Genomic DNA, 17,050 nt, shown 5'->3' on the forward strand with positions numbered 1-17,050 from the left:
ACTTATACGCTCCATCATCAATCTCGCGCACTGTGTTCTCCATCACCTGCTACATGGGCAGCACTTCCAAACGGGCTGCTTGTTGCTATCACGGCAATAAGGGAACAGGCGTCTGCAGAAATGCTTCTACTTGTACAGTCTATGCTGACTAATTTACAAAACCGAGAATGAGGGGTTGACTATTGACAGACATTTTAAACACAGACTTGATAGTCTCTTGATACATTGTTGTACAGATCATCACTAGGGACTTTTTCTAAAACCTCCATAAAAATCTCTTTTATTGTGCCATTTGAAGAAAGCCTATCTTAGGCTGCTGGAACATTAGGGAGCAATCAATTTCTGCACACACTTTTCTCCAATAAAAAAGAGAATATGCACTTTTTTTCCCCAGGAAGAAAGCATGGGGGAAAAGAACCCATCTGCTTTGTTCTGATACCCTTTTTGTACAACTCACCTGTGGCTCCACAGTAATAGGACTGCTCTGTGACTCTTCCTTTTTACCCCTTCTCCTAAGAAGCATGCCTTCTTTCTTTCTTTTTAGGCATTAATTTTATGAAATTGGTTACAGCAATTAAAAGCAAATGTTATCTTTATATCATCCCACCCCTTGTTTTTGCTGGACACCAAAGAAACAGATATTCAATTAACAGCTAGCGTCTTAATCTTCCTGGGGGCTGACATTGCTAAGAAACTTTAGGCAGGGTGCCAAGCCTTCTCGGGGACCGTCATGCTCTTTTAATTACACCGGAGTTGCATCAAAATAACTAGCCCTAGTGGTTCATCACACACACACACACACACACACACAGAGCAGAACCTTCTTAGCTTAAGCTTTTTTTTCCAGTTTGTTTTTAAGTATTCACACACTACCTTATTTGGAAGCAACCAAAAAAATCTCAGAAAGAAACAGTTTGGCAAGAAGGTTTGACCACATCAGGCTGACCGTGGGACTTTCAGGCCACACCTGCCAGTGTCCAGGTGGAGATCAGGGGGTCCGCTTACCTTTATGGAGGTGCTGCCGTCAAAGCGAAATGATTTGGTCTGTCCATTTTCCAGATACACTTTCAAAACATTTGGCATAAAAAGAAGTGAATTATCCTTAACAGTTTCCTGTTTAATGACAGCAACAAACAAGAAGGTCAAATGAGCATTCTGCCCTTTGCAGAAGCAGTATCTATCTACAATGTATTCTAATCCCAACATGAAAAAAAATGTATGGGGGGGAACTCTCTAGGGCTAAAAACTGTCCTCCCGTGATATCTGAGTTCAGTTGTTCATAGCAAAACTCTTCTTCTCCAGCTACAAATAACTCAGTTGATGCAAATAAAAGAACTTTTTTTTCCCATCTGAAAATAAATCCGTTGAATATTTTTTAAAAGTCAACGTTTCCCATCGGAAAACCCAATGAAGGAAATAATTCCTTTGTAATTGAGCTACAGTGCTCAGGACAGCAAGGCTAGCCTTTGCAGAGCAGTCTATCTTGAAAAGAACGGGAACCAGCAATGATAACCTTTGATGTGGTACCTTTGGCACCTGGTAGAGCTCATGCAAAGTGAGTAACAAGCAAGAACACGCTTGAAGTATACAGTTGTTTTAGGAAACAATTATTTTTTTTTAAATTTTATTTATTTGAGAGACAGAGATCACAAGTAGGCAGAGAGGCAGGCAGGGAGAGAGAGGAGAAAGCAGGCTCCCCGCGGAGCAGAGAGCCTGATGTGGGGCTCGATCCCAGGACCCTGGGATCACGACCTGAGCCAAAGGCAGAGGCTTAACCCCCTGAGCCACCCAGGCGCCCCGGAAACAACTATTTCTAAGTAGGCTCCATGTTCAGTGTGGGGCTTCAACCCATGACCCGGAGAGATCAAGAGTCGCGTGCCCCTCCAATGGACTCAGGAAGGTGGAACAATTTTTAACCCATTTAGAAATGTTCCTTAAACTCAAAGGGGACATTTAAGGAATGGATGAGCATGGTAAAGGTTAAAACACTGAGTCTATAACGAACATTTTAACTCAAAAAATAATTCAAGAAGAAATGCTTGGAACATGACCAGAAATGAACAAGAGAAATGTATTCCTTTCAATTTTCTCTTTAACTGAAAGTAGGGAGAGATGGCAGGGGAAGAAAGAAGGCATGTGGGATGCGCTCTGCCAATCCTTTCTCCCATGCAGCCAGTCACGGGGTCACAGAAGCCAACTGGAACTCAGCAGTCATGAAACTCTATGTCCCTTGTTTTACAGATGAAGAAACTAAAGACAAGATGTCCAGAGATTGGCTAATGTCTTACAGATAACCCATGAGATTCAATCCCTGGGTATTTCTGTAAGAGACTCTGTGCCTGTCACTTTCTGCTCCTTGCTCTGAGTTTCCTTTCTCTCCTTTCCCCTCCTGTGGACTTGACACCTGACTCCTTGCTACCCAATTCACCGAGTGGGTTTGGCTCCAAGGCCACATGAAGAGATATGCAGTGACTCAGTAGAGCAAGAGTAGGCCAGACATAAAGATGGTCCCAAAGGTTGAGGAACAGACACGTGAATGAATGTCCCTGCCACACACAGGCCTGTGGGGAGACAGTGGGGGGGCTGCAGGTGATGACCGACCCTCAGAGCTGTCCTCACACACTAGCTTCCTTGAATGAGCCCTATTATATCCAGGATGAAGTGAGACTGCCATAGCAGCTTCTAGAATCACATTCTTGCTAAAGATACATAAACTGATTGCCCAATCTCATGCTCGGAAGCTTGAAAAAAGCTTCTGTGATAGTGTGATTCCTCTGTGACTGGTACCTTCCAGCTTTGTCTTGTAAGATGCTAACCGATGCTAACTACATCCAGAGGGACAGGGATACACTGTGGCGGGCGGAACAGTGTGGGGTGAACAGCGGCAGAGGAGACAGGGTGGGAGATGGTGATTGGGAAGACAGGGGCCACAGCTGAAATGCTCCCAGGGCAGCACAGTGACAGCCCGAGGCCCCTCCCACAAGCATCCCATAATTGAACAGATTGGCCATCCAACCCCTGGACTCCAAGCGGGGCAGACACAGGTCAGCGAGTTTTGACAAGGACACACTTGGACCAGGAGGGCCTCGCTCAGGATGTGCAGGCCACGCCTTCAAATTCAGACCCAGGACCACCCTCGGGGAAGAGTTTGTGACCTGTCACGAGCAAGTCATGGATGAGATTTTGTCCTCGTGAGTTCATGTAAACACCGCCACCAGCAACAACATAACCTCGACCACAAACGCTGGTATTTCAGAGGCCCAAAAATGATTAGTGCCTTACATGACTGCTTTCGAAAAACTAAAAACACGAGGCTAGATTTTCTTGGAGAAAAAAATGGAAACTCAGCCTCCAATTGATGTGTGCACTATTCATTTAGAAGATGAATTACGTGCCTGGGCAATCGTGATTTCCATCAAGCCCTATGGATGAAGATTCGGGCTGTATATCTTTACTTCTGCTGGTATATATGACTCTTTCCCTGCATCTTCACCTCTTTCCCTTTTGATCAGTGAAAAGAAATGGAGACATTTCATTCTGAATAAGGAAAAACTTAGGGGAAGCCTTTCTCAAAATATATAATGGAAGCGTGCTCACTTGGCACAATGGAAAGAAGCACGTGGAAGGTTCAGAGGCCTATTTTACTCAACCTGGGGTGATGCCAGAGATCTCAGACCAATGAACTCCTCTGCAAAGTAGTGAGGTCTCTAACATTGGAAGCGTTCAAAGAAACACGGGACTACATATTCTGGATACTATAGAGGGAACCCATCAGGTGCAACATGGTCATCTCTCAAGCCCTGTGCAATTCTGAGATTTAGCAGCCCCGTGAAATCCAACCACAAATTCTCTATCAAGCATTCCAGAGGGGTGACTGGCTGTGCTGTGGGCAAAGCCCCTATTTCAGCCACTCTCTCTGAGCCGCAAACAGGCAACGGTCACTCACCGACACTTGGCCATTGATGATGACCTCCTCGGAGAACCGCACTTTGACCGGATTGGACTTTAATCTTGCCTTTTTGGCAGCACTAATAAATGCTGACTTGGGAGACTAGAAAAAAGAAAACACTGGGTATCATTATTGAGAACATAGAGCAAACCCTGGAGCAGTTGTTTTCTAGCTTTCTCCTCTCGTATATGCAATATTTCTGCTAAAAAGTACATTTGGTACATGTCCAATTCAAGGATGAAACACAAATCATGGAAGCAATCAAAACCCTGTCATGCTCATAAAGTAGGAGCTTTGATTTAGTCAAACAGTGCGCTCTATGTTCTTGTTGAGCACCTTCCCAAGGATCTTCTTATTTTTCTTTTTTTTGAGAGGAGAGAGGGAGAAAGAGAGCAGGGGCAGAGGAAGAGGGAGAATCTTAAGCAGGCTGTATGCTTGGCACAGAGCCCAACACAGGGCTCATTCTCACAACCCTGAGATCACGGCCTGAGCCGAAATCAAGAGTCTGACATTCAACTGACTGAGCCACCCGGGTGCCTCACTCAAGGATCTTTTAAAATAATGTCTGCAAAAGTCACAAACCGTGCTTTGAATATAGAGCTTTGAGCGCAACATGGAGGGTGAAATGTTGGTCGAAGGTAATGTTGGGTTCATGTCGAATTGATCACTCATTATTTTAAAGAGGTGGAGAAGATTCACTAATAGTTCTAAGGTGATCGATAGTCCCACTGTTATTCACACAAAGGGTTTAAGGGCGTGTGAACAGGCAAGAGCGCACACACACAAAACACACCCACTTTATGTGCCCCAAACTTGAATTTCAGCCTCTTGCTGGTAATCTGTCATCCGGAGCTCTTGCAGGATGGGGCAGAGACCACTTTGGCTTACAATTGAATGTTGGCTTCATATTCTGTCTCATTGTAAAGGTTCTTCGTAGAGTTGACCCTTCAACAACATAGGATCCACTTACGTGTGGATTTTGGGGGGAAAGTACAGTACAATATCATAGATGCATTTCCCTTTTCAAAATTTATATTTATTTTATTATTTCTTTAAGTAATCTCGACACCGGATGTGGGCTCAAACTCATGATCAACAGTCAGATGCTCTACTGACTGAACCAGCCAGACACACCAACATAGTTTCCTTATGATTTTCTTAATAATATTTTCTTTTCCATAGCTTGCTTTAGTCTAAGAATACAGAATATAATACATCAAACATACAAAATATGTGTTTAAATTATTGGTAAGGCTTCTGGTCAACCGTGGGCTATCAGCAGTTAAGTTTTGGGGGACTCAAAAGTTACATGCAGGTTTTTGACTGCATGAGAGTTGGTGTTCCCAACACCCACGTTGTTGAAGGGTCAATTGTATTGTCTTTTGTTGGAAAGGAGCTGAGTGACTCAAGTTTTCTTCCTCAGAAACTAAACGTGCAAGAGGGAAACTTGCTCAGAAGTGTACTCTGATCCAGAGCGAACTCCTGCTCCACAGTTCACTCCATCTGAGAATCATCCTTCTTGCAGAATTTTCATGAAGCCTGAGGAGAAGGGAACTCACATTTAGGAGGTGTCCACTATGTTGCAGGCACCATTTGTTTATTTTAAAAAGGACCACATTCTCTACTGAATCTAATAAACAGGAAAATATTTAGTTTGAATCATGAAATTGCTACTTGATAGATTAAAATTGTCAAGCACTGCAAATTACAAATTGCAAATTGTCCAACCTAATCGTTTTTGTGGTATGTGGTCCCAAGAGTTTCAGGCTGTTGTGGAAAGAATCCTAGTAATTGACTCTAGAACAAACATAGAGGCTCGACTTTCTGTGCCCTGTATTAATCTCAGGGCACAAAAGCCAATTAGGGGGTCTCAAACTTTGAATTTTGTGTAAAAATGAAAAAGGTTCCCATCTTTGTCAAATGCAACTGTACTTGAGATCAATTAAAATGATATGATAAAATGGAGAAATGAAATGACAAATCCATACAATGGAATATTAGTCGGCCATAAAATGGAATGATGTTCTGGTTTGTGCTACAACATGGATAAACCTCAGGAACATTATGTTGAGTGAAAGAAACCAGACACAAAAGGTCATGTATTGTAGCATTTGACTCCATTTCCATGAACTGTTTGGAATAGGCAAATCGATATAGATGGAAGGCAGAATAGTGGTTACCCCGGGCAGGTGAGGAGAATGGGGAGTGACTAACATCTGCGGGGGTTGATTTCCTTTTGGGGTCATGAAAAGGTTCTGGAACAAGACAGCAGCCACTGTAGAACAAAATGGTGGACATACTTAATGTCCCTGATTTGAACGCTTTAAAATAGTGAAAATGGTAGATTTATGTTACATGCATCTTCCTGTAAAAAGATAAAATCGCTGTTGGCACTGTGTGTGCCTGTTCCAGGGAGGAGTTTTGCTTGAATACTGGACAAAATCCTGTTATCTTAAGTTTCCCTCCACACCCATCCCACCCGCTGCGCTCATCCGTGTCTTAGGGGACTGGATGGATGAACGGATGGTTTGGCCGCCGGAGCTTTAATTTCCCTATTTATGCAAGATGTTTGCAGAGAAGGCTGACCTCTTGGAACACAACAAAAGAAAAGAGAACCAAGAACTCAAAGCTCTAAAGAACAACATGTTGATCATGTTCAATATGACTTTTAAAAGCCCCACTCCAGGGGCGCCTGGACGGCTCAGTCTGGGGGGCTTGTGTTTCTTGATCTCCGGGTTGGGAGTTCTGAGCCCCATGTTGAGTGTAGAGGTTATTTAAAAAAAAAAAAAGTCCTACTATAGAGCTTAAGGGATGGGATGGTGGTGTTCTCCTCGGTATCGCTGTAATTATAGGCTGAGTTTGGTAATGATTAACGAACAAATCGTACAGTAGTGAGTTCTTTTGCTTTCGATATGCCACTTTTTAGCTGAAGGGAAAACATTATTTTCTCTTAATGATTTTAGGCAGGCGATACTTACACTGGCACAATGGGTTTCACACAAAGGGAGTGGGCTGTCAGAAAGCTACCGAGAACAGAAGCTACTAATTAGATAAGGGGCTCAAGCTTTGAAGCCCCCCCCCCCAACCACTGCCGCCTCGGGCTCTAACATCCTTTATTCATGAAGGCTCTCATGTGTGCCAGATACAGAGGTTGATTCCCCTGTGCATCTGAATCTTTTAATACAGCACTTTGCCAAGTTTTCCTGAAACGATCTATGTCACTCATTGCCTCAATAAAAAAGCACTTCACAGGGGCGCCTGGGTGGCTCAGTGGGTTAAGCCTCTGCCTTCAGCTTAGGTCATGATATCAGGATCCTGGGATCGAGACCCGCGTCGTTGGGGGGGGGGTCCCTGCTCAGCAGGGAACCTGCTTTCCCCTCTCTCTGCCTGCCTCTCTGCCACTTGTGATCTCTGTCAAATAAATAAATTAAATCTTAAAAAAAAAAAAAAGCACTTCACAAGGACGCTTGGGTGGCTCAGTCGGCTCAGCATCTGCCTTCCGCTCAGGTCATGATCCCAGGGTCCTGGGATTGAGCCCCACATCCGGCTCCCTACTCAGTGGCGAGTCTGCTTCTCCCTTTACCCTCTTGCCTCCTCCCCAGATTTATGTGCCCTTCCCTAACCACAAACCTGATGAACGAGAACCAGCCAGGAACTAGATAGCTAAGGAGTTAAGTAAATACTATTCTATGTGTATTTTGAAGCCAACAGACTTGGGATAAAAGGCCGAGAATTCAGGCCAGGGCATTTTTCTTATTCCAGATTTGCGACTATTTTATGTAATTGACATATGTTTCAAAAATTACTTTGGGTAATAAAAACATAAGCTCCTCAAGTCTGAAGGTTACCGAATTAGAGTCAACAAAATATTGGCTTATTCCACTGGCTGGAGTTACTTGTGGCATGCGGGGTACGTAATCCCATCACGACTGCGGTTTTCACTCTGATCTTCTTTTGCGCCTCAAAAAACATACAACGTACACCCCTCAGAACCCGATGAGTTAATTCTGAGCAACCTGCAGGCCCGTAGGTGCTGATCACAAGCACTTCCTATCCTGTAGTGGAGATGACGAGTGATTACCATTTAAAATAATCAGATTCCCCTGCTGTTAATTAATTTAAGATTAGAAGGGCTCTAATCAACGTCTTTCCAAATCTGCTGTTGCTTTTGCTGGGCTTTTAGAGGCTCAGAAGTCACTAGAACATCGTTTGGAAAAAAAATTACCTAAATAAGCTAAAATTTCTGAAAGTAAAGCATAGGGTCTTAAACTGACAACTCCTCTATGTCTACAGTACTCTGTACATGGAAGGCAGGCATGGAGTAAGTATGTGGTGAAGTCTGAGTTAGCCCACAGTTATCACCGGGTCACTTAGCGTGGAGTTCCCCCAGAGCAGCGCCTAAGACAAGGACTGACAAGCAGGCAGCTGAATGGGAGGCGCTCCCAGGAAACATGCATGGATGACCACGAGGAAGGAAGAGTGACCCAATGAAGCATCCTACAAGCCCGAAACTGGGCTGGCATGACACACGGCAGGAGGATCTGGTCTGGATTCTGGGACCATCTAACACAATGAGGCTCCCACAAGGACATAGGTAGCCTCTCCCAGGCGTGTGGAACATAGTAGAAGTTGGGCAGGAAGGAGAAGCAGGAAAGCAGGTCCCTCAGCTCTCGGGTCCAGAAAAAAGCCGAGTGAATGAAAATCACGATAGCGCCAGCCTACAGAATGGACAGTCACTTATCCCAAGTGCCACGGAACCAGCACTGTGGAATGGGAGGGAATCGAAGAATTTCAACAGTCTGTTTCTCAAGCCCCATTAGACTAGGAAGTTCTGGAAGTTCCAGATTTGGGAATGTGGGAGGTAAAGTCAAAGGAAAGGAGGAAGGAGCTAGCAAGAAAGCCCTGGAATAAAAAACAGTAAGAGTGCAAGGAAAGAAGATGGTACAAAAGATGGAATAAAATTCACAAGAGACCCAGAAATTTCTTCTTTAGAATGTCATCCTAATGGAAGGGGGGAACTTCTCACTAGATACAGATAAAGATTTCTACGCAAAGCTGTTGTGTGCAGAATCAGAAGGGAAGACCACTGAGGTCAGTATGAGAGGCTTAATAAGAGGGTGTTGGCTAAGTAAATCTTGGTTCAATGTAATGCTTTCCAGCCACGCATATGATGCTGATAAAGGATTCTCGATGGTATGAAACCATGTTTATGACAGACTAAGTGAAAGGAGCAGAATAAACTCAATGTCCACGATGTCCACTAGTGACAAGGCATCTATCACATGACTGGAAGGAACCAGGCCGATTGTTTACACTGCTTGTCTCTGAGGAAAAGATGTGCTGACATACATTTTTTTGCTCTCGTGTGTGTTTCCTTCTATACTTCCACAATTTTTCTCTAAGAAATAAAGGAAACATGGCAGAAGGGGAGAGCCATCTATAACGCTTCAAAAACAAGGCAGCAGCCTATAAGAACGACTTCTCAAAAGCCTTAGGAACCAATGAATACTGTTATGCTGAAAAAAATAAATAAATTTTTTAAAAAAAGCCTCAGGAATTTCCACGGCAGGGCTCACTGTGGGGGAGCCCCAGGACCATGTAGAGTGACGTAAGAAGGGGCGAACACCGGCTCTCCGTCTTGACTGGGCCTTACTAGGCAGAAGAAATAAAACATAACAAATGCTGGCCGGCAGGTTACAGAATAAATTAAAATGCTAATTTTTACTATCTGCAATAAAAGCAGAATTTATATATGTTCTTTCAGCCTGGGGGCCCATCTGTTTCAGGATGCCGATCCTGGCTGCCGAGAGAAATGGTCAGCAAGAAGGGTTTGGCTAGGCCGAGGAAGTATTGGGGTGGGATATGACTTCTTTTCAGGAAGGAGGGCTAATCCAGGGAAGTCAAAGATGAGGATGCCACCCAGTGACTGAGCAGGGAGAGTGCTACGAGGCGCAGAGGCACAGCTATTGGCCAGAAGAACACACAACACTCGCTCCTGAATGTTGTGGTCAAATGCTGACTTTCATTATAGCACAAGAGCAACAGCCACCTGAACTCCCAGAAAGTTCCAGATGATCTATTATAGGAAGTTCCATGAATCACTGGTAATAATGAGGATTCATATGAATAACCAGCCACGCGCACTCGAAATCAGCAAGCAAAGCCACAAGACGCAACCCTTAACTTAAATGCCAAAGTCCTTGTTCTTTCTCCAAGTCTACTGCATGGGGTAAAACATTACCTCACATTGCAAAAATAACCTGGTTTGGAATACAATGGTTCTGATCTCGCATGTCTAAGAGGTTACAAAGTGGGAAGAGGGAAGCCAGGAGATGCAAGGTGAACTTGAAGTTCCATTGGGAATTTGTAGTGGGCCAACCACTCGGTTTTTGTAGGCATTTCTGTTGGCTTCACTCAACCTATTTGTCCCCTGCAAAGAATGAGGAAACATGGATAGATTTGAAGCGAGTGTGAGTGACACTCTGGTTAACAGAAACCATGTAGCTATCCTTTCTCTGGAAGGAAGCATGGAATTATGAGACGGCAGAGCAGGGAAGCCCTTGGACGTGAGTCAGTGTGAGAAGCGACACAGATTTGGAAGTCCGAGCAGGTGCGGGACTGACCTGTTCTATTGCCGAGAACTAGATCTCAAATCTCAGTTCTCTTACATCCCATTGTCTCCTTGGCATGATGTCCCATTGTCATCCAGACATGCATGTGCAGTTGTGGCACACACAGGGACCACGAGCAACAGTCCATAGTAAACTAAGTTTTCATTGTAAGTAGCAATGTCCCGGATGGCACAGTTTGTTGTCTTGCTTAGTTCTATTTGTCATCGTATCACAATCTGGAACATTTTTTTTCCCTGACTGAAATGCTTAGGCCACAGTGCTTACAAGGAAGATGCTGGGACAGGGGAGAGGAAGAGTTTGGTCAGGAGACGGAGAATGACCCTTAGCAGAGCCTCCAACTCCACGGGGAAGGAAATACAAGTTTAAACAGTTGGGAATCTCTGCCAATCCCTGCGAAGGCCATGCAAGGTACTGATGGTAAACGTTTGGGGGAAAATCTGAAGGACTTTGCCTTGGTATTTTTGAGCTCAACTCCTAATGTACAGACTTCACAAGCGACAGCAAATCTATAGAAATGGGAACCAGTCGTTGCCTGGCATTGAGGGTGGGAAGGGGGTATTCACTGTAAATGGGAACGAGGGATCTCAATGGGCTGAAGGAAGTGTTCTGGAACCAGACTGTAGTGATGGCTGCATACCTCAGTAAATTTTATACAGAGCATGGACTTGTATGCTTGAAATGGGTGGATTTTAGGATATACAAATTACACTGGGATAGAGTTGTTTAAAAAAAAAATCATGGCAACCCAAGGCAGTACTCCCCATCCTCCTGACCAAGGCTGCTGAAATCAAATTCTGACAGCCGTGTTTCCTCGAATAGCCACCTTTAAGTGTATGTGTGTGTGTGGGGGGCTCCCTGAAATATCTACCAAAATAATTAGAAAGGAATATGGAAAAGAATTATGCTAGAACACCTTACAATTAAACATTCCCACTCCATTTGTGATTCTCAAGCAAGAAACAATAAGAAAGTCTTGACTCTTGTGTGATTTCCAGATGTGAGTGCCATTGACTGAGAGCTGGTTTTCAAGATATATAGAAAAGGCGTTACTTTCCTTTCTTGCTGTGAATGGTTTTGCTACCATGGTGCATAAAACACAAATAATGAAGATTTCTGAACTCATATTGTGAGTGCATGCTGTTTTTCTCTGCTGTTAATTCATTGTCACGGTTTCCCCGGACTGGGAGGAGGGGGAGACTGGAATCCTGGATCTTACAGCGGCACTTTTACTCACAGGACACTTACAGGGTAAGGCTGAATGACAGTGAGGAGTATCGATTCTTTGCAGCTTCTGAAAGAGAAGAAAAACAAACATATTTATGAAATGCGCAGAGGCCAGGCTCTCTATGACAGCGTTCTTTTGAAATGCGACGTGTGATGTGTTGGCGAACATTTCTGGGGCTCTCAGGCGCAGTAAATCAAAAAGCTCAAAAATGGGCTTTCAGGCCTCAGAGAAAACCAAAATCAAGTGTTCACCCAGTGTAACCAACAGCCTGATTGAAAGCTTCCCATGCGGTGTATGTTGGGCGCTATCATCTGTGATGCCAAACAGCAGGGCTTTGAAATAACACTCGCCCAGGGAAGGACTGTTGCAGAAGCCTGGCCTCCGTCAGTCTCTGTGCTTCCCGCTACCCTCCACATTCATTTTATCCCCCTTTGATTTTAATTTTCTAGAAAGGGAATCGATTTCTTAAAAATTCGTAACATCGTTATCTGCTCAGGGTCAGCAGCACAAAAGCGAAGTGTCAGTGTGGGTTTCTTGTGTGCAAACAGCACCCCGCAAACATCACTTCCCCATGCTGGGAGGTCCCCTGGGTCCACGGTGGCAATGCCCAGGATGTTGGGGTCCGAGCTATTTCAGACGGGTGCTGGCTGGGAAACAGTGTTCCTGAGAGGGGATGCCTTGTAGCGAAAAGCAGAACAAGGCAATATCATGGTTTATTTAATTTCCCTCAAATAACCCAATCCTGATAAATAACTCAACTCCTCAGGGAAAATCATGCTGTGGGTGTAACAGTTTTCCTTCCTTCCCTTTTCATCCGGAGTAGGAGGAAGGTCTGTTGCCACTTTGTGGAGGAGATGCGGACTTCCTACTACTTCAGGTTTTAATGAACACCTGCTTTTGTGACTTACTGTCCACGTGAATAAAGTAAAGGGAATCCGTGGCAAGGCTGTTCCCTGAAGAAGCCACGGCAGATGGTATTTCCAGCAATCTTTGCGCTGTGGTGGGCACCCCCCGCCCCAGCTAGTTCCGGCCACTGGCCACGGCAGCGCTGGGTGGGGGCTGGGAGGTGGGGAGTGCAGTGGGGGAGGAGAGCAAGAAACAGCAGAGAAGGGAGGGATAGAAGTCAAGAAACTCGAAGAAGTATCAGGACATTTCAGATGACGGTAAAGCTGGAGGACCGGCCGCCCCGCCCGTGGGCTCCCACGAGTTCCCAGTTGCTAGTTGCCAGGGGTGGGTGGAAAGCTCCAGCACCAAGTACGGCAGCCAGAATCGCCATTAGATGGCGAAACAGAGCCACGGCACGCCCACAGCAGAGTGCCGCAGATACAGGGAGTGGTCGCGCGTCGCGGCTGGCTGTGTGGACAGGGGCAGCCCTTCCGCCAGGCCTTGTGGCATCACTAGGCAAACCTCAGTGTCACATGCACTATGACCTCAGCCTTTCCACTCTGGCTTAGGTCCCAAAGAAATTCTGCAGGTGGACTTTCAGGGCTGGGGGAGTTGGGGATGTTGCCGGGGTGGGGGGGGTGAAAGGCTAGAGAGCAGTTACGGCTCCAGCCACAGGAGAGTGACCATGGACGTGCACGGATGGTCAGCACCCAAGGACGGGGCGAGAAGAGGCAGGAGCTTAGCTGTGCTTGGTAACTCCGGCGATGGCGCTTCAAACACAGGGCAAGAAACCGGACCCGGTGCGCAACAGAATACCATGGGCAAAAGCGCAAAACACACGCACACACTAAAGGACACGCTAAACGCGTTCGAAGGGATCTCTGTTGGGCGAGAGAGAGAGGGCAAGCGTGAATATAAATAAGCAACATCAGGGGAGAGGGGCCTTCCGTGGGTCTCTGATGATGCTTTCTAGCCTGAATGGACGAGTTTGATGAAGTCCACTGTCTGCACGGATGGTTTCATAAAGAACTTGCAATTTGGAAGAGGATGAAGAAATGTGGGGTAGATGTACGTTAGCAAACTCGCGAACTGCTGAAGGGAAGGTGGCTCATGGAGTTTTTGAAGTAATCCCTCATTCGCTCACAGACAGCGGAGGACCCGCTGCCCTGCTCTTTTGGGGCCATCCCAAGGCAGGGGTCCTAACCCCATCGCCCAGCCCCCACTGTTTCCATACAGGTGTCTGCATGAGAGGAACACTCAGAAGGCAACACAAGTATTGCTTCTCAGCTCTCCCTCGAGTTCCTCTTGTTCGAAGGGACCAAGGAACGCCCAGCAGATGAGAGAAAGGATCCAGTTGACCGAAGCCTTTGTGCACACGGCCACCGCGGTAGTGGGCGTGCCCTGCCCAAGGCCCGCCCCCCAGGGCCCTGGGGAGCCGTCACTGGGCCCAGGGATCTGTGCTCGGGGCACAGCTGATTGGACCCAGAGGTTGGAGAGAGCCAATCAGATTTCCTCCCTGCAGGATCGGAACTAAGACACCCAAGACTCCCAACAGGGAGCTGAGGGTCAGTAATGGCTGAGCAAGAGGGGAGGTGGCAGGGGCGAGTCCTCCCCTGTGCAGTTCTGGCTCCCACTGTCTTATTAGAAAGAAAACAATTGATAGGAAAATCTCAATCGAAATATTATCAGCTCTGTGAACGGCCTTTCATTTCCGTGTTCTTTCATTTACAAGTACTCAATTATCCCCTGTCAGACATGAAGAATGAACCCCATAGCGCTTTGGGTCCCGTAGGGTTTCTCACTCAGTCCTGTCAGGGGTGAAACAGCAGCAGCAGCAACCACAAGGGCGCCCTCTGGGCTCATGAGTTACAGGAGGCCACGGAGCCACCCGAGGCCTTGGGTCAAAAGACATCGCTCACCTTTGCGCACCAAAGCAAGGTGCCGCAGACCTTTGAAGGAGGTACTGAAAACCAGGGTTTAGGGACTTTAACATTGTATGTACCTGGGAGCCGGCCTCATTACTTAATTAAAAGCAACAACAAAAGGCAACCGGGGAGAGTTTGGTGGAAGCAACATAACCCCTAAGAATAGAGATGTTTTCAAAATCCCTACCCTTCCACTGAGGCAGGCCTACGGGATGCAATTCCTGGGGCCAGTATGTGGAAGACGCAGTAGAAATGGTACCCTGGGGTCACTGAATAAAGGCATCTGGCGCATCTGAGCCTCTATAGGGGTGACAGTACCTGGACAGGGGCAGAGGTGCACGGACAGAGCCAGCCTCTGGGTTCTCTCTGACTCCAGGTGCTGCGGTTGGAGCCACACAACAGAGAAGTCTTCCAGGAATCCACAAACATGTCCACAAGGGAAAGAGTCAACCATTTTTTTTTTAAGGTCCTATTTATTTATCTGAGAGAGACCATGAGCATGAGCAGGGGGAGGGGCAGAGGGAGAGGCAGACTCCCCACTGAGCAGGGAGCCTGACATGGGGCTCGATCCAGGGACCCGGAGTTCATCACCTTAGCCAAAGGCAGCTGCTTAACTGACTGAGCCACCCAGGAGCCCAAAAGTGAATGTGCATTATCCTCTGTAGAGAAGAGGACACCAATGCCAGATGACATTGGTGCCAATCAAGTGAGGACTCTCCTGCTTTTCACTTCACTGTCCTGGTCCCATTTCCATATGGAAGGAGCCAAAACTAGAGAAGAAGGTTAAGGAATGCCCCTTAGCCCACTGCAGGCATCCCAGGCACAAAACAGGGGCAGGGAAGGCATTTGTGGAGCTGGGAGTTTCGATTTTTACGTGACAACGGAATGTTTCAACTACCGATTACAAGCTGTTGTGATTATGAGTTTACAAGACACTGGAGAATTTCCTTAAACTTGAGAATTTCCTTAAGCTTGAGATACGGATGGGGCCTGCCTGAGGCTTTGAGGAGGGCTAAGGAAGAGCGGGCTCTGGCGAGCTGTCATGAATGGGCAGTGGGGAGGAAGAACCACAGTTGCTGGAAGATTCCACCCTGAGACCCGTTGGCTACACTCCTCTCCAACTTCTCCTTCCTCCAACTGACTTGAGTAGATAGTGTTCTTTGAGTCCAAACAATCCTTGACTGAGGGCTCAGAGCTCTAAGGAAAAAACAATACAAAGGAAAACACAACAGTGAGGGACAGGAGGCGCTGGGGCAGGCAGGAGGCAGGATGGGCACACAAGGCTGTAGGAAAAATGCTAATTTCCTCCAGAGCGATGCCCAGTGGCCCCATATTCATTTGTTTACTTCTGGAAAGGGAAGCAGATATTCCCAGCTCTGGTGCAGTCTGTTAGGAGCAGACAAATGCCTGGAGATGCAACTCGTTAAGCATCTCAGACGCTAAGCAAATAACCACAGAAATGGGATTAGCTCTGTATCGCTGCTGTGATAAATAAACACGAACTTAGTGGCTTAAAACAACACAAATTCATTACCTTATAAAGAATGGAGGCCCAAAGTCTGAAATGGGCCTCACTGGGCTAAAGTCAAGGTGTCAGCTGGGCTGCACTCATTCTGGGAAACTTCCTAGCTTCTAGAGCCTTCCTGTATTCCTTGACTCATGGCCCCTTCTTCCATCTTCAAACCCAGCTGCATAGCACCTTCCAGTTTTTCTCTGACTCTCTTGCCTTCTTTCAGTTATAAAGACCCTTCTGATTACATTGGGTCCACCGGGATAATCCAGGACAATCCCCCCGTTCTTAATGGAATCACAGGTACAGTCACAGGCTCTAGGGATTAGGTTGTGCACATTTTTGGTGGCTGGCTGGGTGGCTCAGTTGGTTAAGCATCTGCCTTTGGTTCAGGTCATGATCTCAGGGTCCTGGGATCAAGCCCTGTACCGGGCTCCCTGCACAATGGGAAGTCTGCTTCTCCCTCACCCCTACTTCCCCGCTCCCATTTGCTCACTCTTGCTTTCTCAAATAAATAAATAAAATCTTTAAAAACAATTTTTTTTTCTCACGAGACTGTCATCAAAGTGTTGCCCAGGGCTGAGGTCTCATCCGAAATCTCAATTGGGAGGGACCCACTTCCAAGCACACTTCTGTGGTTTGGGGTAGGATTAAATTCTTTTTTGAGATATTGGACCAAGGATCTCTGTTCCTTGCTTGCAGTCAGCTAGAGGTCACCCTTCGTTCCTTGCGACATGGTAACTTGCTTCAGCAAAACCAACAAAGGAGAGTTTGCTGGCAAGATGGAAGTTACAATGTTGTATAATATAATCACAGAAGTGACATCCCATCACCTTTCCCATATTCTATTGGGGAGAAGCACATCAAAGACCCCACCCATACTAAAAGAGAGTGGAATGCACAAAACTATGCATATCCAGAAGC

The 17,050-nt window shown here is 46.2% G+C and overlaps 1 protein-coding gene across 5 annotated transcripts in view; it reads right to left on the reverse strand.

Annotated features, from left to right (window-relative positions):
* The window catches only part of FRMPD4 (FERM and PDZ domain containing 4), a 556,687-nt gene that overhangs the window by 34,514 nt on the left and 505,123 nt on the right, over positions 1–17,050 (reverse strand). For 4 of the 5 annotated variants that reach the window (XM_044234508.1, XM_044234507.1, XM_044234506.1 and 1 more), the window contains exons 5-7: positions 11,827–11,872; positions 3,947–4,051; positions 1,006–1,113 (exon numbers count right to left, since the gene is read on the reverse strand). In XM_044234508.1, the coding sequence (XP_044090443.1) occupies positions 1,006–1,113; positions 3,947–4,051; positions 11,827–11,872 (259 nt within the window). Of the gene's footprint in view, positions 1–1,005; positions 1,114–3,946; positions 4,052–10,572; positions 10,607–11,826; positions 11,873–17,050 lie in introns of those variants that run through there. The other variant, XM_044234509.1, reaches the window with a different exon arrangement.

The sequence above is a fragment of the Neovison vison genome, chromosome X (assembly GCF_020171115.1).
Source record: "Neovison vison isolate M4711 chromosome X, ASM_NN_V1, whole genome shotgun sequence".
In the NCBI taxonomy this organism is placed as follows: Eukaryota; Metazoa; Chordata; class Mammalia; order Carnivora; family Mustelidae; genus Neogale; species Neogale vison.